This window comes from Equus quagga, chromosome 16 (assembly GCF_021613505.1).
Source record: "Equus quagga isolate Etosha38 chromosome 16, UCLA_HA_Equagga_1.0, whole genome shotgun sequence".
In the NCBI taxonomy this organism is placed as follows: domain Eukaryota; kingdom Metazoa; phylum Chordata; class Mammalia; order Perissodactyla; family Equidae; genus Equus; species Equus quagga.
Genome location: NC_060282.1, coordinates 35,817,910 through 35,839,523, shown reverse-complemented (window position 1 = coordinate 35,839,523; position 21,614 = coordinate 35,817,910). Strand labels below are relative to the sequence as shown.

Below are 21,614 nucleotides of genomic sequence, written 5' to 3'. Positions count from 1 at the left end.
AAATTCCTATTATGCTAAATTATTATTGTAATAAAATGTTCTCATTATTTGCATTTTAGTCCAGTCAGACAAGGGGCATGGTATGTATCTCTTTCAGGTTGTACCCAATTCTCTACTAGCAGAGAACCAGGCCTCATGGACCCACTCGGAATATCCAAACGCACTGGGCTCGCTCACCCTTCCCTGATCTGCAGAACCTGCCTGTTCTCTTTGTAGAACAAGACCGTTTGTAGAAGCTTCCCCTTGCTCTTTACACTTTACATACACGAACTACTTCAATTCTCCTAACAATACCACAAGGTAAAAACCATTATCCCCATCTCAGAGATGAGAAAACAAAGTCCCAGGGAGGTTAAAGAATTTGACCAAGGCCAAACAGCTAGTAAGTGGCAGAGGCAGGATATGAACTCCAGCAGCCTGGCTCCAGAGTCCATATTCAGCAATCACTCTGTGTGACGTCTTGCAATTCCCCAGAGTCTCGTATCTAATTCTATTATTGTATTTTCTCAAAAGTACTGACATAATTTTTCTGCCTTCCTACAAAATTTTCACCCTAACACCTAAGCAAAAGGCTTAATAGATAGTACGCATTTAATCAAGGCTACTAAATTAATACTGATTGAATGACCCTCACCTCTATCTTCATGGAGCTTTTAACATCTTTATGGTAATTTTCAATTACACTTTTCTACTAGTTTTGACATTTACCTCAAAGAATAATTCATGGAAATATCTAAAGTTTAAAGTAGCCTCAAATATTTTCAGTTCAAGATTATACTGGAAAGGCTTAAAGAAAATGTTCCACCATTAAAGGAGCTTTATTAGCCTACAAAATGATGAAATTTTGAAGAAGTGAGTGTTCCCCTAAATGGGAAAGTCAGTACTAATCCAGATAACTTATCAACAGAATTTCACATGTACCCTAAAAAAAGGAAGAATGAAAATTCACAGATACTAACCAAAATCACAATTTAAAAACACTGGATTAGGTCATTTCTGAAATTAAGCTGGAATGTATATTTTGACCAAAAAATAAAAGACAGAGAGACTACTTCCAAGTAGGGCACTGTGCCACCCCACCTCCCTGCACTCTTCATCCCCTAGCAAGCCTCCCCCAAACCTCTTCAGGGCTCACTACCCCCAACTGTGAAGGACCAACGTGGTATTTATCCTATGCACTTGCATGACAGTTTTGTATACTGTCCTAAAGTTACCTGAAGGTAAGGTCTTTTTTTCCCTTAAGGACTTTTTGCATTCTCTTTGTACGTGGAGCATTGAGCCCTGCAAACAAGCATCTACTGGTATTTGTTGATAACTGTGATCCTATTCAACAGCTTAATCAGGCTTAAGCTGTTTTCTTTCCCTGAATTAAAATTTTTGATGTCTAAATTTCAATCACTAATTAATAAAAAGTGGTTCTTTTTCAATGACAAGATTTTAAATTAGGTGTTTATCTACTAGGAAAAAAAGGTATAGGTAGGACATACTTTGTTTCACATACTGCTATTCCTCCTTCGTTCAATGTCTAAACAAACCAAGGAAATAACATACTAAGTAAGGTCTGGGGCCAGCCTGATGGCACAGCAGTTAAGAGTGCACGTTCCACTTCAGCAGCCTGGGGTTCGCTGGTTCGGATCCCAGGTGCGGACATGGTGCCACATGACAAGCCATGTTGTGGTAGGTGTCCCACATAGAAAGTGGAGGAAGATGGGCATGGATGTTAGCTCAGGGCCAGTCTTCCTCAGCAAAAAGAGGAGGATTGGCAGCAGTTAGCTCAGGGCTAACCTTCCTCAAAAAAAGAAAAAAAACTAAGTAAGGTCTGTAGAGTGTCAAGATTTCAGGAGGCACTTAGTAACTACCTCTGAAAACAAGCTGTACCTAAAAACATTCCTATGCATAAAGGCCAACAAAGACTGGCTAAATCTAACAGAGGGTACCCTGGCCAGGGAAAAAGTTTGCTAAACTTGTACTATTCAAAACACTTTATCATTAACCAAAAATACTACATGATAAAGAAGTCTAGACTAATATGTATGTGATGGTACTATTAAAACAAGATTCGTGAGTCCTCTATTATTTCCTACCAACTGAAGTAGACACAGGCCTAATATGATCCAGGCAACAGAAAGAGGAAACACAGAACAATGTATTAAAAAAAGAAACAAAGAAAAGAAAAGGAAAAAGCCCAGTGGTTTCAATCACCTTCTGCCATTGAAGTAAAAGTAGAACTTGAGACATTTCCAGGTTCATGGAAATAAGTAAGAGAAGGCAATTCAGGGAACGTTTGTCAGCGCGCAAAAACAGAATAACCTTCTGCTTACAAAAAGAGTGATTAAAATTCATGTTCCTTCTTGCATTCAAGCTTTCCACATGAGCTGAATGCAGAGGAAAAGAAATCAACTACATCAAGATTCACAATAACTACAAAAAATAAACAAATTCAGAAAGTTAAATAATATTTTCCTTTAACATCCCAATTACAAATTCAACTTCAATGAAAGAAAAGAAATCCCTATTAGAATCTCCCTATTTGCTAGAGATTAACCTCAAAGTTCTTATCTTCTTTTACTTTAGTTGTACTTAAGAAAATTTCCTACTGGCTCAGGAACTAAGAACAAACAGGCACTCCAAAAGAGATGAAAAACACACAGCGTCCTACAGGAGCCGTCGAAGACAAACAACCAAGCACCTGAGACGACGAAACCTACATGCCATCCATCAACAGGACGCACAGGCTCACTTGTGGCCAGGATGGATTTTTTAAAAGAGTCAAATCAACTTAAATTCTGGATGTTCTCTAGAAGCCAGTCATTGTACTTCTCCTCAGGATGCAGAGCAGAACTCCCCCAGTCCATTCCTGTTCAGCCTGTTCTGAGGTCTCCCACAGCATTTAGAGCAAAGGCCTGTCAAAATTCGCTGTCAGCAAACAGGACAGCTAATTTATCAAAGAAACATGGATCCTAATCTTGCCCTGACATGCAGGCTTGTGTCAACGACCACAAACTTGCCCTGCAGAAGTGGGGTCCACTTGGCATTACAAAACAAATTTCTACCAAGGGATATACCATCAGTTACCGGAGTAATTATCACCAAAAATAAAGCCCTGAAGCAGAATGCTCATGTGTTACCTGCAACTACCATTTCAAATTCTCTGATTTACTTCATCACGTAGAAAAAAACTGCACCACCAAACACATTTTATTAAGATGACTCATGCGGTGCCAAATAAAGATGCTCTACCTATATTTTGAAACAAAATAAAAATATCACTTTATGTCTGTGTGTGTGTTTCTAATACGTAATAGTAGTACAAAATTTGAAAATCACCCTTGAGGGGGTGGGGGGGTGTGGAGGTGGAATCCATTTAAATGGAAAGGGAGATTTTTTTCCCAAATACCTTATCAGGCCACCACTGCAAATCTTCTCCTAGAGACACTGGACTTTGTACAGGCGTGTTCTTCTTATCCACATTCGGCTCTCCTTCCTTGCTGGTAGAGCCCCTTTCATTATCAAATGAGGCTCCGTCAAGCCACCTTCGTTCACGTAAACGTAAAACGGACTCACGTTCACGCAACAGCTCAGAGTCTCTCTCTAAGGGAAGAAGGAGAACTGGTATGCAATTGGGTCACACCAGTGGGATAAAAGTAAGCCACTCTCTAGTAAAGACCCTTCAGGATGCAACTAACAGCAGTTTATCTACTCACAAAAACTTAATGCAAATGTGTATCTAATAAGCCTGACATGCAACATTCAAAACATTAACTCTTTCAAGAAAATGTATGAAAATTATAAACTAGTATCTTTAAGAACTATGTAGAGGCAGATTTTTCTGAAACCCAAATACATGTTTTTAGAGCAGAACTGCTTTATTTTAAATTGGACTTTTAAAATGGAGTTTAAAATTTCTGGCTCTGATTACTCATAACTTTTTTATCTATTCAAAAACGTGCATAAATTAGAATTTCAACACATTAGATACATAAATTTTTATAAAACAAGTATTTGTTAGAAAGTCTTCAGTTACTAAAAAAAAAAAAACTACACATACAGGAAAAAACACTTGACAGGGTTAAACTACAAACCCATTAACTATAAAACTTCTGATAAAGCCCTGGTTTAGAGTAATTTTAGAGGCTGGATTTTTATGGATAAGTCTTATTTAAAAATTTTTGAGAAACTAGACAGGCATTTTTTTCTCTTAAGAATCTTTGTAGAAAGATTTCCTTATAAAAATGCTTACTCTGCAACTGGCCTACGAACTCTCTAAAGCCAGTTTTTTTCAGCCTGCTCATACCTTATGTTTTGAACAGGTAATCAAAATTTACTTTCCAAGACCTGGATAAAAAGGACTAAAAACAATATTAAGTTGAGCCATATGAAACTGCCACCCATGCAAGTCAAAAATGGTCAAGTACCAGCAATTTCATATGGTTCAAAGTAAACAGTGCCAAGAGAGAACGATGATCTACAGAAAAGCAAAACGGAGAAATTTAGAAGGAATTATTTGTGTTAGATATTGAATTTTTGAAAATGTAATACTTGATGCATTTAAGGCATACTTTACTATACATTTATTTAAAAATTTTTAAAGCTATTACATAATAGGTTCAATATATTAAAAGATCATCATAGGTTTCTTATTTTAAAATTCTGCTTTTAAGTGTTAGGTGTTTGCAGCAAGGTCTTTTCCAGTTCACTAATGATGAGTAAATGATTCAGCTGATTCTTGTCTATTATTTGAATCAAGCAGTTTGACATTCCGGAAGGTAAAAATATTGACTTAATAAAAGTTAAAATGCAACTAAATCTATACCAACATATACAGAGAAAGTCTTATATTTGTTATGATTTCAAAATCTTCTTTCTAACCTCTACTATGTACTATACCTAAGGATTTCAAACTTTTGGAAATAGCATTCTACTAAGCTAAACATTTCTATATATTTATTATTGGCCAATCCCATTCTAGTAACTTTTCTCCTATTTCACTCTTCCATCTAACCAGGATTTAACATGAACAGAATAATCACTTTATTTTAATCAATTAAATTAAAGAGACATTTTCTGAATGCTGCATGTCACTGTAAAGTAGAATTCTGCTTTTAGTTCAGAATCCATATTCCTAATTAAAAACATAGTTAGGTAAGTCATAACCCTTGGTAAGTATTCCACCATGTAGATAAGAGCATCTCTAAAGTACTATTGCAGTCTTCAAAATCAGTAATAACTAGTTTTAATGCCAAAGCATCCAAAAACACTAATAAGTAATGAGTTTATTCCTGTAATATTAAAAGTTCAAATATAGTGAATTCTACCATTCTCTCTCCATACAGTCAATGATCACAAAGAAATAAATGCAAAATTACCTCGAGATGAGCCTAGCCTGGAAAGCGATGAACGACGAAAAGAAGGGTAACCAAAATAGCTAATGTCTTCAGAAAACATGGCATCCGCATCAATAATGACACTTGGGTGGGCAGAATGAATGTCAGCATCAAGAAGAGACATAAGATCCTCTATAAACAGAAACAAATACGAATAAAGCAGATATAGAGAAAACATCTGTAGACCAACTGAAAGCTCTCTGAAAAGTAAAATAAATTAAAATCAGGGACTGACTACTGACATAACCTGAGAAGAAAAGCAACAACTATGCAGGAAATAAAGTTAACATTCTTAAGAAAGATTTTAAGGAACATGAAATGGATGATCATTGCTTGGGCTACCTACTAAATCATAAGAAAAAAGATATGTCTTTAAGATACTTGCGACATCAGAGAGATAATACAGTCAAAATCTAAATACAGTTATTACACATTCAGTAATACGGGCATCAAAAAACACATTCCAGAGCCACCTATGAGCAAGTGATAAAGCCATGCACATATATCCACGTCTTTATTAGGACCAAACACAAATCCACTGAGCAAAAACATTTCTCCGTTTTCCCTTAAAAAGAATTTTACAATCAAATCAAGCACTATAGTGAGAAGTATATACCACCTTGGAAAGAACAGTGAGAAAATCCAATGTACTTTAAAATTCCATTCCCTAGGCAAAAACTCTCTCCCCCTAGAGATGAGAAAACCATGATGGTGATCCACCAACCTCCAGGCAAATAAGATTCACTGGCTGTATCATCCCCATCGTCTCCATCTTCATCATCCCGGCTAAGTAAATTATTTACAGCAAGGTTTACATCAAGATTTGTTCGCTGAAGCTCCCGAATAATGACACTTCTGGATTTGCCTTGTAAAACAACTTGGGCCTGAAATTATAAAAAAAAGAGTGCTATGCTAATTTTCTTTTGATAAATTCTTTATGAAAATCAGCTTCCTAGGATCAATACTTCAGTATCTCACAATTCATGATGAGTCATGACTACAGCCCCACTATGTTCCATCAAACCTCACCTTGTCCTGTTGTCTTACATTAAGCCTTCTACAAGAGCCATACCTGTGAAATCAGCTCCTCTGGAATGACGGAGGCTGGAATAACTGGCTGGGGCTGACTGCCCAAAAGCCCAGACCCTCGATCCCGTCCGGTCCGAATGACTCGAGTCTGTCGGCGGGAATCGCGAGCTCCAGCTGACGACCTACCAGAGGACCCTCCTCCACTTCCACCGACTCCAGAACTCCAGCGACTTCTAAACAGTGGAGAATTTATAGAATTAAATGCACTTTAAATCACCATTCTGAAAAGACTGCTTTGGGTCTCATTCTCATTCTCTTAAGCTAAGATAAAGCTATTTGTCTGATACATATTTTATAGTAGTATTTTGATAGAACAAGTTAACAGAACTGACCTTTAAAATAACACTGTTCCCATTTTTTTAATGCTTATAAACACATTCACTTTTTAGAAAGAGAACAATCACACTTTTGCATCTTTTAAATAATTTTTTAAACATCCACATACCAAGTATTTCTATAGTTACAACTCTAAAATGAGTTATAGAATACATCTCACCTTTGCATGAAAGACCCATCAGACATAACTACCAACAATCTGCTACACAAAAAGTAAAATTCATTGAGGACTCCAAGTGCTTTGCATGAAATAAAACATTCATTTACAAAGATAGTAGCTCATTAATATTCAGCACCATTAACCTCTTCGACTAAGGGGAAGCCAGTATTTGAAACATTCATTAATTTTTTCTTAAGTATGGGAAAATAACTTAGAAAGGGCATGTCTACATTTTCACATATTGCCCCAAACATGAGAATTAAGAATCTTCTGGCCCTGGGGCTGGGCCCGTGGTCGAGTGGTTAAGTTCGCGTGCTCCGCTTGTGCGGCCCAGGGTTTTCGCCAGTTCAAATCCTGGGCGTGGACATGGCACCACTCATCAAGCCATGCTGAGGTGGCATCCCACATGGCACAACTAGAAGGACCCACAACTAAGAATATACAACTATGTACCAGAGGGCTCTGGGGAGAAAAAGGAAAAAAATAAAATCTTAAAAAAAAAGAGAGAGAAACAATCTTCTGGCCCTGTGGCATAGTGGTTAAGTTCAGTACGCTTCACTTTGGTGACCCGGGTTCATGGGTTCGAATCTCAGACATAGACCTACACCACTCATCAGTCATGCTGGAGCAGTGATTCACATACAAAACAGAGGAAGACTGGCACAGATGTTAGCTCAGGGCATATCTTCCTCAGGAAAAAGAAAGAATCACAACCATAATGCAATTGTTTTTCTGCATTCAATCAGATCTAAAAGATAAAGATCACACAAATAATGTTATTAGCCTTTAAATTATGACAGTGCTGGCTCTCTTAAAAATGAATCTACTATGTACTTAGAGATCATTCAATCTAGAGAGAAGTACTTTATTCCCAACTCCTCTTCATTGCACTCACCTAAGAGTGAAACCTTCAACCTCCTATTGCAAACAGATTTAGTTTAAATTTGATCTTCCAAGCCTTTCTTTTTTCCCCTTAAAAATGTTCGAATATACTAACCACTAACAATGCTCAAATCAATACACAACAAACTTCTTGGTCTCTCTTCTCACTTAACTGGAAAGCCCAATATCTGTCTAACCAAACAAAACACTTTACTTACTTATTTCTTTCTTTTGCTAAGGAAGATTCGCCCTGAGCTAACAATCTTCCTCTATTTTTCAGTATGTGAGCCACCAGCACAGCATGGCCTCTAACAGAACAGTGTAGGTCCATGCCTAGAAACCAAACCCGGGCCACTGAAGCAGAACGCACTGAACTTAACCACTGGGCCACCAGGGCTGGCCCAAAAAACACTTTTTAAATAGTTGCCTCAGTAAAAAAAAAAACTCCAGGGGGCTGGCCCCGTGGCCGAGTGGTTAAGTTCGCACGCTCCGCTGCAGGCGGTCCAGTGTTTCGTTGGTTCGAATCCTGGGCGCAGACATGGCACTGCTCATTAAACCACGCTGAGGCAGCGTCCCACATGCCACAACTAGAAGGACCCACAACGAAGAATATACAACTATGTACTGGGGGGCTTTGGGGAGAAAAAGGAAAAAATAAAATCTTTAAAAAAAAAAAAAAAAAAAACTCCAGAAAACCTGGTGTCAAACTTCTTCCAGGTTTATCAAAATGAAATGAAAATTTCATTTATTACATATTATTTTGAGAATTATCATACACGGTTATGTTAGTTGTGTGCATAGGACCATTAAAAGGAGATACATCACATTTTAATAAAGACCAGAGCTATGTTTCCTATTAACAGCTCTAGCACAGAATGAGTTAAAAAGGATGCACTCATCTAAATGACCTTCCTCTGACCTCAAAATAAACTTAGGTCAGCATAAAAACAAAAAAGCAAAGAAGGTAAGCATCTTGGGATCTCAATTTTTAAACCTAACTTTACCAAGAAAGCAGTGTCAAAATAAGAAAAATGTTTAAAACCTTCCTCCTCTCCTTGAAACAATTTAAATTGCTTCTAGTTATATTCCTCTGATCAACCTTTGAACACATGCCAAGCTGACTGATTTGGCATTACCTAATCATCAATTGGGTAACTTCAGAAAATCAAGAATCAAGGTATAAAATGAGCTAAAGTGAAATCATCTGGCTTAGAATTTGTATATTATTTCTTTAGTTTGATAGCATACCAATTTTAGATAAAATGTAAGAAGAGTTGAATATCTAGTTTAAAAGGTATATATTTCATAAATAATTTAAAAAGTAAAAATAACGTACAGAATTCCAGTTATAGAATAAGTAAGTTATGGGGTATAAGGTACAGCATGATGACTATAGTTAATAATACTATATTGCACATGTGAAAGATGCTAAGAGAGTAGATCTTAAAAGCCCTCATGACAAGGAAAAAGAATTTTTTTTAACTACATGTGGTGATGGATGTTAACAAAACTTACTGTGATCATTTCACAATATATACAAATATGGAATCATTATGCTGTACACTTTAAACTAATATAATGTTATATGTCAATTATAACTCAATTTTTAAAAAGTAAAAATAACTTTAGTAAAGCCTGTAAGGTTTAGTTACATGATTCTCAAACCTCACTATATTAACTCAGAAAAAACTACTAAATAGGTAGTAGTCTTTTCTAAATAGGATACCAAAAAGGAATAAATGTTAGATATTTTTTACCCAAGATTAAGTCACAAATTAGACAAAAGATGGTATCTTTGAAAATTTTAAATAACACAAATGGCATAATAAACGCATGTAAAAATCAGACATTTTTAAAAGGTCAAGAGCCCGGGGTAATGGTAGTTAGCCAGTGTGGGTTATTTTTATCCTGGTGGCTCGCCACGAGCAACATGCGCTCCAGCCCAGAGTTCAGGAGAGTTTCCTCATCCCATCCCTAGCTGATACTGAAGACGATCACTCAGAGCGTACTACAGGCGGTGGCCCAGACCAGCGCAGGCCATCATCCGGCCACAACTTACCCCAGGGTGTTGCCTGCCAGCCTGCCCAGAGTCTCGGAACCTGAGAGAAACCATGGGGAGTCGCTTGTCCTACCAGGCCTCGATGTCCTCCCCGCCCCCGAGTTGCTGTTCAACTTTGACCTGGGGAAAAACAAGAGGTACAACAATCACAGGACAGTCCCCAAATGCTAGGAACAAGCCTGGAATCCCAGGCCTCACCACTCCAGGGCCTACGGTGGGAAAACACTGCCAGTCTAGTAATTCTCTCTCACTCCCACTGAGACGCACACTTCCTATCAAAGAACAAACCCAACAACCTGCAGCCTCGTAACAATCCAGAGTTCTTTCCTGGATGAAACTGCTTTCATGGTTTGCTTGCAAATGCATCCTTTAGATTTTTAAAGTAATGATGCTTTCTTTAGAAAGAATCAATTGAAACTCATCATACAGTATCTAGCAACCTTTTTTATACGCCATCACTTACAAAGACCAAAATTTTAAAGACCCTGTCATTTTCAAGTATTAAAAGAGAAAAAATGTGATTTAAAAAGTCATTTCAATCAAAGAACAGATCTGACTCAGGACCCACTAAACACATAACACCATTCTTCTGGCAACCTATTTCTGTTAAGCGATGATCCACTCCTCTGCTACTTCTAATGCTAAATACTTCAGCTGAAAATCACTGCTTGCAGAAAAATTAAAATCAAACTACAAAGTAACCATTTCACTCTATTTTAAACCTACTTTCTACAATAATGCTTTTTTTTTAACTTGAGGGTTACTAAAATCAAAACACGAGTTCAATATAATACCTTTTAAGAGCTAAATATTAACTAAATAGAAAGGACATAACGTCTTACCCATCATTATTATCAGGTTTACCCAATTCCAATCTGTCTGGCTGTACTGAAAAACCGATCCTGCAAACTCTACCATCCTAAAAGCAAAGAAAGTAGAAGAAATTTCCAAAGTAAAAATACATAGTATTAAAATGTGAACTCATTCAACAAACAGATTATGTATCTATCACTGTCAATTCAGAAGACAACTCCCTTCCAGAAGGTGCTCATACCTGAGTTGGGGAAATATGATTTACATACACTATCAAGAAAGCAGTACAAATAATTTAAAATATCTCAGTCTAACAGAATTTAGAGTAAGGAAATGACTGGATATCGTGAACTTCTGCATTCTGTTACTAACTGGTTTCAAGCTCTATTAAATCCTGTAAGCTTTCTCTGGACCAGAGAATTTACACACGAAGGAAATGGACCTGGGTGATCTCTGAAATAACTCTTGCAAGAAACTGCTGTTTTCCATGGTTAAAAAGGAAGGCACATGATGACACACAGTTGTATTTTAACTGTTCATTTTCATTTCTCTATTTTAAACAATTTACCTCAAGAAGAAAGGCAGCATGATTTGGTCCCACCACACACTGTTTAATAGTAGCCTGTTCCAACACATTCAAAGGGGGATGGCTGGAGAATTAAAAAAAGAAAAGTATGCAAGTAAAGTTATTTTTAAATGATAAACATATCCTAGGGTTTTTTTTAACCAATTAAGAGAAGAAAAAAATAGGTGGCAAAATGGCAAAAATTGTTTTAAAAAACTAATATTTTGAAGCAATCATTGAAAATAATAATTATGATATCCCCAGTTATTACAGCTCCTTGGCATGCTAGATTTTATAAAAACTAGTATGAACAGAAACTATACTTCAATTGACCCAACTCATAAAAAGTAGATATTTAGATTAAAATATTCTCACTTTTTTTTTTTTTTTTAAGATTTTATTTTTTTCCCTTTTCTCCCCAAAGCCCCCTGGTACATAGTTGCATATTCTTTGTCGTGGGTCCTTCTAGTTGTGACATGTGGGACGCTGCCTCAGCGTGGTTTGATGAGCAGTGCCATGTCCGCACCCAGGATTCGAACCAACGAAACACTGGACCGCCTGCAGCAGAGCACGCGAACTTAACCACTCAGCCACGGGGCCAGCCCCTAAAATATTCTCACTTTTTTAAAGATTGGCCCTGAGCTAACATCTGTTGCCAATTTTTTTTTCTTTTTTTCCTTCTTCTTCCCAAAGCCCCTCAGTACAGAGGTATACATTCTACTTCTAGGTCCTTCCAGTTCTGCTATGTGAGATGCCACCTCAGCATGACCTGATGAGTGGTGCCAGGTCTATGCCCAGGATCTGAACCTGCGAAAGCCCGGGCCGCTGAGGCGGAGCACGTGAACTTTAACCACCTGACTGACCCCTAAAATACTCTTAAATAGCTGCTGCCTAAATATGAGTTCTTTCTCCTAATAAAAAAATTGTTCTTTGTCAGGAAATTTAAAATATCTTAAAATTCTTACCTGTTTAAATTATATTTGTTCAGTTTCTCTGAAACTTCCCGTAACCTTTAAAAGCAAAACAAAACGTAAATAAACCACATGTACAGATCTTTTGTAGAGAAAACAGTTCTGATGGGTACTTGTACCATTATTTTGAGGGTTTCTAACAGTAGTATACATAAAATTTGCTTTGGCAAGAATGTTTTTTATACTATCTTTGATTTCTGTCCCCCAAAAGATCACAAGTTAACTCTACAATCCCTTCCCTCACCATGCCATTAGCAACTTAAATAATATTTTTTTAATATTTTCTTTTTTGTTTTTAAGATTTTGTTTTTTTCCTTTTTCTCCCCAAATCCTCCCAGTACATAGTTGTATATCCTTCGTTGTGGGTCCTTCTAGTTGTGGCATGTGGGACGCCGCCTCAGCGTGGTTTGATGCGCAGTGCCATGTCTGTGCCCAGGATTCGAACCAATGAAACACTGGACCGCCTGCAGCACAGCGCGCGAATTTAACCACTCAGCCACGGGGCCGGCCCCTTAAATAATAATATTAATCCCATTTTACAAATGAGGAAACTGAGGCTTCTAGAGTTTATATAACAAAAAGTGTCAGCAGAGCCAGTATTTGAACCAATGCTCAATGGAAAGCCACTTTTTTTTTTTTTTTTCCTTTTTCTCCCCAAAGCCCCCCGGTACATAGTTGTGTATTCTTCGTTGTGGGTTCTTCCAGTTGTGGCATGTGGGACGCTGCCTCAGCGTGGTCTGACGAGCAGTGCCATCTCCGCGCCCAGGATTCGAACTAACGAAACACTGGGCCGCCTGCAGCGGAGCGCGTGAACTTAACCACTCGGCCATGGGGCCAGCCCCAATGGAAAGCCACTTTTTAAACACTGTGCTATACACGCCAAAAGAGATCCTTGAATGTACACGTATATCATGAAATGAAAATCTACCAAGAATTTAATACAACAGGGCAGAAAAAGCCTGAAAGCCTAATTGACTTAAGACAGGGCTTCAAGTTCTTAAAGGACCTTATGACACAAAACTGTGCAAATTAAAACCTCCATGTCACAGCCAGCCTGGTAATGCAGCAGTTAAGTTCATGCGCTCCGCTTCAGCAGCCCAGGGTTCGTAGGTTCAGATCCCGGGCACAGATCTATGTACCACTTATCAAGCCATGCTGTGGCAGGCATCCCACATATAAAACAGAGGAAGATGGGAAAAGATGTTCACTAAGGGCCAATCTTCCTCAGCAAAAAGAGGATTGGTGGCGGATGTTAACTCAGGGCTAATCTTCCTCAAAATAAAAAAACTCCACACGCATATATATATATAAAACAAGGATAACATCTCCTTCCCCACCACCTTTTTTTTTGCTGAGGAAGGTTTTCCCTGAGCTAACATCCGTGCCAACTTTCCTCTATTTTTCAGTATGTGGGCCACCAGCACATCATGGCCGCTAACAGAGCAGTATACGTCTGCACCCAAGAACCGAACCCTGGCCACTGCAGTGGAGCATGCCAAACTTAACCACTAGGCCACCAGGGCTGGCCCCAACATCTCCCATTTTTAAGAATACTGAATGCTTAGAAAAATCTCAAAAGGCTGCATAACAAAAAGATATTAACTCGTATTACCTATTATGATTTTGTTGTTTCTCTCAAAGAAATAGTCTTGAATTAATATAAAATATCATAATACTCATTTAAACTAGGCACTTTTGTCAACCTAAGGAAGTCATTTTATAATGTAAAGATGTAACCAAATCTTATTCCTAAGCAAGAATAACTTTCAAATGATGCCACACTTAATTTCTCTCCCAGTAAGTAGATACTCACTGGTGACTTTATTCTCACTCCCAAAAACTCCCAAAAAATAGCCTCTGATCAAGTGTGATGTGGCCCCCAACAAAATACCTTTTTGTAGCCTAATGTCGCATTTACTTTTATTAACAAAAACGTGTTTTCACTGATCCTGTAAAGTCAAGCTTTTTCACCAAATCCCAGTTTGCTCATTTACAAGGCACACTTCTGTGTTCCAAGACAAGATAAAACATCCTAAGAGTAAGGCACTATGGAACTCATGAGCCCTGAGAGAAGGCTGACTAGAAAACGGGAGAAAAATAAACTGGGAGGCTCCGTTCTGGGCAATAACAACAGGCTTCAGAAGACCCAGAGCAGAGGCGGGAGCTCTGATCCTCTTCAGCCCACATTTACCATGAGCAATTTAAAAACTTTTCACCAGGACAAGAGACAAGAGAGTGAGAAAATGCTGGGAAAGGTTTTACTTCCCAATACCATAGTAGTGACACTTTCAAAAGGTACTCGTTCACTGGCATACAACTAAACCATTCATTTCCATTCCTTTCTTAGCCCAACACTGTCTTTGGAGCGTTCAGCAAAGTCTACAGCTCCGGATGGGGGGCGGATAAAATCTGTCAAAGTCTTTCAAAACTGGACAATAACTGAGATTAAGAATTAAATGCTGCTTTCACGGCTTCAAATATTCAATACACAATATTTATAAAACTAAAATAAGCTCTGAGGAAATCAAAATGTGAGAAAGTAGTAACTCAAGAACTCAATAGCAAATTTCAGGCTACTTAGGGGATAGAAAAAATGGTTACTGCCATCTAATTTTAAAAACCATTCTAATCTTAAAAATCATGGTAGACCCCTAACCACATCTGAAATGTACACCTATTTGTACTGGAAACAATACCCACTGGAGAGCAAGAAATCTGGGGTTTACTCCCAGCTCATCTACTAACTGGGCTCATTTTAAGCCCATTAGGTCTCAGGTTCTCATCTACGTGGGGAAAGACTAATAAGTCTTCTCTGGTTCTTTTCAGTCCTGAAATTCTTATGACCGTATGAAAAGCAAATACATCAGTGGAGGATGTATATGGAATGTTTATATGGAAATAGCACTTACTAATTGTCATATTCAATTTCATCTTACCCATCTGAAACTTTCACATACAAACTGATTTTACATGGACACTTAAACTGTCTCCCCAAATATCAAATTTTTTAAATTTCTTAAATTCAATCCCCAAAATTTACACAAAACATATCATTCTTTCAAATCTCAAGACAGTTATCATGACTAAATTGGCCCTCTACACGCTAGTTTACATAGATCCCAGATGATAGTGACAAAGAAACCTTCAAGCAAAAAAAAAAAGTAAACTATAAAATCAGGAGTATTTGCTTCCCTTTTCCATCACAGTCCTCGACAGACATGTGAACTGCAGAATCAGTGCAGGCCAGGGAGTGCATTCATCTAATTCACTAAGTCACCGAACGTCTCTACACAAGTACTAACACGCATCACTTTCAAGGCTCTTCCTCCAAAAGTTCACAGTGCTTAGTTATTAACCGTATTTCCTTTCATAGCAACATTAACAAAAGTTTTCCCTGTTTTTAAAATAAAAGGAAAATCACGTTAGCGTTCACCAAATTCCATTTCAGAATAAATCTTTACATGTGGTTGTGATGGAAAACAATTTTAAGAGTACAGCGTAACATTACAAAATAACCTCCTAACTCAGCATTTAATCTCACTGAGGGACAGACAGGAAAGCCTCTGTGGGGTGGCTGTAACACACAATGGATAGGTTAGCAACAACCTTTTGACAATCCTTGGTACTCCTAGACCAAAGATTTATTCTATATTCCGATTTAATGACCTATTTTATTCCTTTAAATCTACAGACATTTTACAGACCCAGAGGCTGGAATTTTCTTTTTAAAGCACTAAGGTAAAGTAACAGCAAACTGATGGTAATAGACAAGAAATCAAAGTATAACAGTACCTGCTAAAAGCTAACACATTTCATGGCTGCCCTTGAAATCCCCTATAATTTCAGTCTCATTTTCCTCAAATTTAACATAATAATTTCAAAGATAATTCATCTTCTCACTTATCCTCAACTGGCAAAAGTGCTCAGTGAGGTTCTCCAGTATTATAATTCTCTGCCTGCTCCGCCACACAACAATCCTGCCTGTTCAGACACACATACCCTTAAACTGAATGAAAACTAATGGATTTCTAGCTGAATTTCTAAGCCTAAAAAATTTAGGCATCTTTAGATCCCTAAAAGGCTCCAATTCTCCAGGACAGAAAGCTATCCCTGACATCCCATGTTCTATAAGATGATGGTTTCCGTATACCCGCAACTGTAAGACAAGCTACACCCATCATGTTCCAGGTTTACCAGCAATCACTTTCATGGTGGAAAATGGCATAATCTGTGCCGAACACATTTCCTCCGGTCTCATTCCCACTTATTTTCAGGCCCAGCTCGAATGCCTCCTTCTCCATGAACTTCGCCAGGTAGCCCTAACTTTCTTCCTACAGAAGTCTACGGCTTCTCCCTTAGGGAGGACCTGCACTGTCTGCTTTACATTCTCGCCATTGGGGTTTCTGTCTCAAGTGGCTTCACAGACTCTAAACAAAGAGAAGATAAAACTTACCGAGTCTTTCTGCACTCTTTCACTTCTTTAGATACAGTTCCAACAGTAAAAAAGGTACAATAATACTTGCATACAATCCATTTCAGAGGCAGAAACGGTTCCTGATCTTAATCTCAACAAAACTAACTCTCCAGGTCTTGCACCTCAAATTAAAGCTTAGAACAAGCAAGAGAAGTGAATATACAGATTTCTTTTCAGATAGCTGCCCATATAACTCTTATAAGCAGACCAGCCAAAATAGAGAAACATTTAATGACTCACTACTTACCCAATAATCACATTAGCAAACTGCCTTTCAAGTGACCCCACGGAATAAACCTTTTACACACATATAATTTTATTTTGGAGTAAAGGGTTTAATAATCCATACAAAAAAACAAAAGCCAACAGTCAGTAGGAGTTACCTCCAACACTAAACTTCATAGACACCCACAGAAAATGTCTTCAAACCCACCTCTTGCCATCCATGTGAGAGAAGGCAGGTACTGCCAAAACGCAAGCGCAGTACATTAAAAACCTGTGTCCAGATTATTTTCTTGTAGAAAAAGATACACAGTAGGAATACTTCTGGGATTTCTCCAAAAGCAAACTCTAAATCTTAAAACAGAAAACTCAAAAAGCAATGAAATTGCACATAAACATGGAGCAACAACTATATTCCTATTACTGGACAGATGGTAGAGATAGGAGCCAAACCCACCTCTAACCACAGAACACGGTCTTTCCACTACATCAGCATACACTTTCCTAAGTATGGGCAGTCAGTCCTTAACTGTCACACAGCGTTCTTTTATACAACTGCTGCACCATATTGTACACTGCCACCTCTGAACTGCTTCTTTGCATGCCAAGTGTTCACATTATCACTAACATCAATACATTCAAGCTATCACATAGTGGTCCCACCTGCCAGCCACTGTCGCTGGGAGAAGAGGCTGTGCTTCAGGCAAAGTCGCAGAGAGCATTTTGCAATGGTCATTTACTTGTGCCACATCTAGGAGGCACATCCCCACCCCTACCAGTAAACTGAAAGCCTGGAGAAAGCTTATTAATCCAGTCCAGAGGGCATCCAACCCAAAGCCCCTTTCCACACAGTACTGGAGAAAGTCAACAGCAAACCGCCTAAGGCATGCTCACAGGGGAGCCCCTTTAAGGGGTCTTGGGTGTAAGATGGTCAACTGAGACTTCTCCTCATGCTGCCCTGTGGATCTGCTTTTGTGTAAAGGGATAAAGTCTTTCCCCCTATCTACCCACTCTCTGTTGTGCCTTAAATATTAGGAGCCACCTTGGCCCACGGGGCTGAGGATGGCAGGGAAGAGCCTGGAAGGAATAGGGTTGCCTTGTCCCATGCCAGAAGCACCAGCACATTAGGGATGATTCTCTTCATCTCTGTGCTTATGAAAGACTCTCACTGTATGTCTAAAATTTAACTTCAAGACATTCAATTTTCAGATACACTTTTTTAAATCCATTTTGTACTGCTTCTATCTGAACCTAACCCTGATCATGGGCTCCCCAACTTCGGGATTTCACGGAACAGTAAAGAGGAGTGAGGTGGGTGGAAAATGAGAGAGGCGATATAACTATTTGGACAACACACACAGAGAAAAAAGAATCACTATACCATTTTCACAGCAAAAACCTAAGAAGGCCATAACCCTAGAATAAAATAAATTTAGCTATACTAAAAACTCTGTATTTTGTCCTTAATTTTCTCCTGTCACAGCTGACTACAGAAAACTTCAAGGTTTAACATTAAGGAGCTAAGGAGTAAGAATATTGTAACGGCCCAACAGGAACTACAGATGTTCCCAGAAACAAAACAGAAGATTTCAAGGCTTTGAGAAAGCAGACCATAAGTTTATTTTTTTGTATCTCCTATGGAAGGGTTTTCTCTAAAAGTACATAAGGATCTCTGTATGTGATGTGAATTTTTCACCTCCTCAAATAAATTAAGAGTCTTCTCAACAGCCTCCCTTCCCAATCCCTCATAATGTATTTTAATGATTCTCAAACATTTTAATCTCAGGACCACTTTACACTCAAAAATTATTAAGGACCCCAAAAAGCTTTTGTTTATGTGGGTTACATCCACGATATTTATAATATTAAAGTAAAAACCAAGAAAATTGTGAATATTTATTTTAAAAATAAAAAACCCATTACATATTGACATAAATTAGCTATATATTATGAAAAATAACTGTGATGGGAGACTGTTTTACACGTTTGTGGACCTCTTTCTTATCAATCTTAACATAAGATAGCTAGATTCTCAGATCTGCTTCTGCATTCACTATGTCACACTATATTGTTTTGGTTGAAGTATATGAAGAAAAGCTGGCCCTATGTAGACAACTTGTTGGATAGGGCAGGAATATTTTAATACCCTTTCCTGATCATTGTAGATATTTTTCTCTGATATTACACTGAAACTCAACAAGTGACAGTTTCTTAAAAGTTGGCTGCAATGTAGAATCTGAAACTCAATCAACGAACTTTTCATATTGTTATACTAAAACCCATTGGTGCATCTTGCACTCTGAATAAATCATTTATCCATGGATGATTCTTTTTAGATATAAAATGGCACAGCAAAGTGGCATGAAGTAGCATAAAGCATATTAAAAAATTTAATACTGTCTCCTGACAGTATTAAACTCCCAAAAAGGACAGTGAGCGTCCGTCTGTCATTCACTTGCCAGTGGTTCTCAGTTGGGGAGTAGGTGGCAGTAGGGGCAAGGATACAAAAGAACCTCTTTAAGACTTACACGCAAAAGCTACAGTCAACTACTAGAAGGAGGTAGGGGGAGCCTTAAGGAGATGTCACAAACCACCCGCCTACGGATGTACACATGATATTGAATCACACGGCATTTTAAATTTTTTAAAGATTTAAAAAATTCTTGGCTAACATTTAAACTTGGAAGATTTCAAGCAGAATTTCAGATTTCTAGCTTCTTTTGAAAAATGAGATCTAACAACTGCACTGGTGACTAGAGGCGCCCTTGTCTGCCTAGTACCTGCAGGCCTCTGGGTAACTGAGCTGGTGACTAGAGGCGCCCTTGTCTGCCTAGCACTTGCAGGCCTCTGGGTTTGAGAGGCTGATACCAGAAGTACTCCTCCCACTCTCTGAACAAGGACATTTCCTTGGCGAAGAGGAATACGATCACAGTTTTATAATTCCAATCTCAGCTTGTACATTGATCCCTAATATATTTTTGCTCAGCCATAAGTCTTAACCACATTTTATTTCTTTAAATTTGATTTGATAATTTCTAAAATAGCAGTCTGACTTTTCTCACTTTTTGCCTACTCAAAAAAAATTATGCCAAGTAGCAAACATCTGACTTTACTCTTGAAAGACCCCAAATTACACAAATGATGGCTTTTGTAGAGGGAAAATCCATCTGTCAGCTTCCTGAATGACAATTATACGTAGGACTTATACATACTTTATGCTTACGGAGATGACAAATGCCAGTTTATATAATGTGTTCACTTTACCCTAAATAAATGATACAGGACATTCACCTTCAAGATGCATTCAAGACCAAAAAGAAAAGAAGTTTCTAAATAAATATTATAAACGTATAAAATGATACAAATTTTTTAAATGGGAAATTCTTGTAACTATTCCCCTTAAAACGATTTTCAGTTGAAACTGTTCAAAGATTTCTATAAGACTAAGATGAGAAAATTCACGTTACAGAAACACTCTGCAAACTATCATAGAAAAAAATGACATTATACTTACAAATAATTTCTTCTCCTAACCTGGAAAATATTCTGGTTGGAAACTCTTATATATATAGTGTCATAAATAACATCTTTCCTAATAAAATGAAAGGAGACCAAAATCCCAAACTACTGTGCCATTTGAAAGATAAACACATCTCTGAGAAACTAAATGCTAAACACAACAAAATGAGTCATTTTCCTTAAAGCCAAACCAAGAATGTTATTTTCAGCTTCATTCAAAACAGGAAAAGGGAAATACACATGCCAAATAGACAAGAAGAAATTTGGTAGAAAAAATACAAGATATGGCCTTCATCCATTAATTCTTCTTGACAATTTCTTAAGCTCTTCTGTCTCATCTAATTTCACTCCCTAACAGTAAGACTATACATCTATACAAGAATCAAACTGTGCCAACAGACAGGATAAGAAAATTTCTTTAGAGCTCCATCTAAAAAGTATAGCATCCAGGCCAAAATTTCAAGAGAAAATTCTTGGTCTTCTTCACCCTTAGGCCATATCCACATTCGGACTATCTGCAACATCGTTCATTAAAGTATCTGCCAAATGCAGATAATGTATCAAATCGTTACAAACCCAATCTTACCTCTCCATGCAAATCAAATGTCTCAGGAGAAAACTGATGCACTTCACAGTATAAATACTGCCATCTGGCGAGTTATTCAGTCCTTGACATAGAACTGTAAACTCAAGTAAAATACCTATAATGAAATGCAATTTTTCCATAGAAACAAGACAATGAGGAGATTATATTCCTGAGCAAGGATCGTGATGCCATTAGATTCAGGAAAGCTTCTTTAAACAAGAGCTACTACTGGATGGCTTCTCGTTGCCCTTTAGCATCAAAGATGAAGCAGCAGTTTCACTGCCTTTGAAACAGCCGTTTTACATTGCTGAGCTGCCAATCCATCTGCCCCGGGAACCACACCTGCAGTCTTGTGAGGGCTAGCATGGTGGAGAGGGAAAAGAAAAAGCTGTGGAGTCAGACAGACAAACCTAGCTTCAATTCCACCCCTACTGCTAACTGGCTCTGAAGACTTGGGCAAGCGTACTTTAACCTCCTAGAGCTTGGACAAGGTTTCTTGGTCTGTTAAATGGAGATAAAACCACTTGTCTGGTAGTGCTGCTGTAAGGATTAAA

At 38.0% G+C, this 21,614-nt stretch overlaps 1 protein-coding gene across 4 annotated transcripts in view; it reads right to left on the bottom strand.

The window, feature by feature from the left end:
- Positions 1-21,614, bottom strand: part of UBR5 (ubiquitin protein ligase E3 component n-recognin 5) — a 122,440-nt gene that overhangs the window by 69,917 nt on the left and 30,909 nt on the right. For 3 of the 4 annotated variants that reach the window (XM_046642374.1, XM_046642377.1, XM_046642375.1), the window contains exons 2-9: positions 12,254-12,298; positions 11,292-11,373; positions 10,753-10,829; positions 9,911-10,030; positions 6,457-6,646; positions 6,109-6,268; positions 5,367-5,516; positions 3,398-3,609 (exon numbers count right to left, since the gene is read on the bottom strand). In XM_046642374.1, the coding sequence (XP_046498330.1) occupies positions 3,398-3,609; positions 5,367-5,516; positions 6,109-6,268; positions 6,457-6,646; positions 9,911-10,030; positions 10,753-10,829; positions 11,292-11,373; positions 12,254-12,298 (1,036 nt within the window). The remainder of the gene's footprint in view (positions 1-3,397; positions 3,610-5,366; positions 5,517-6,108; positions 6,269-6,456; positions 6,647-9,910; positions 10,031-10,752; positions 10,830-11,291; positions 11,374-12,253; positions 12,299-21,614) is intronic. The other variant, XM_046642376.1, reaches the window with a different exon arrangement.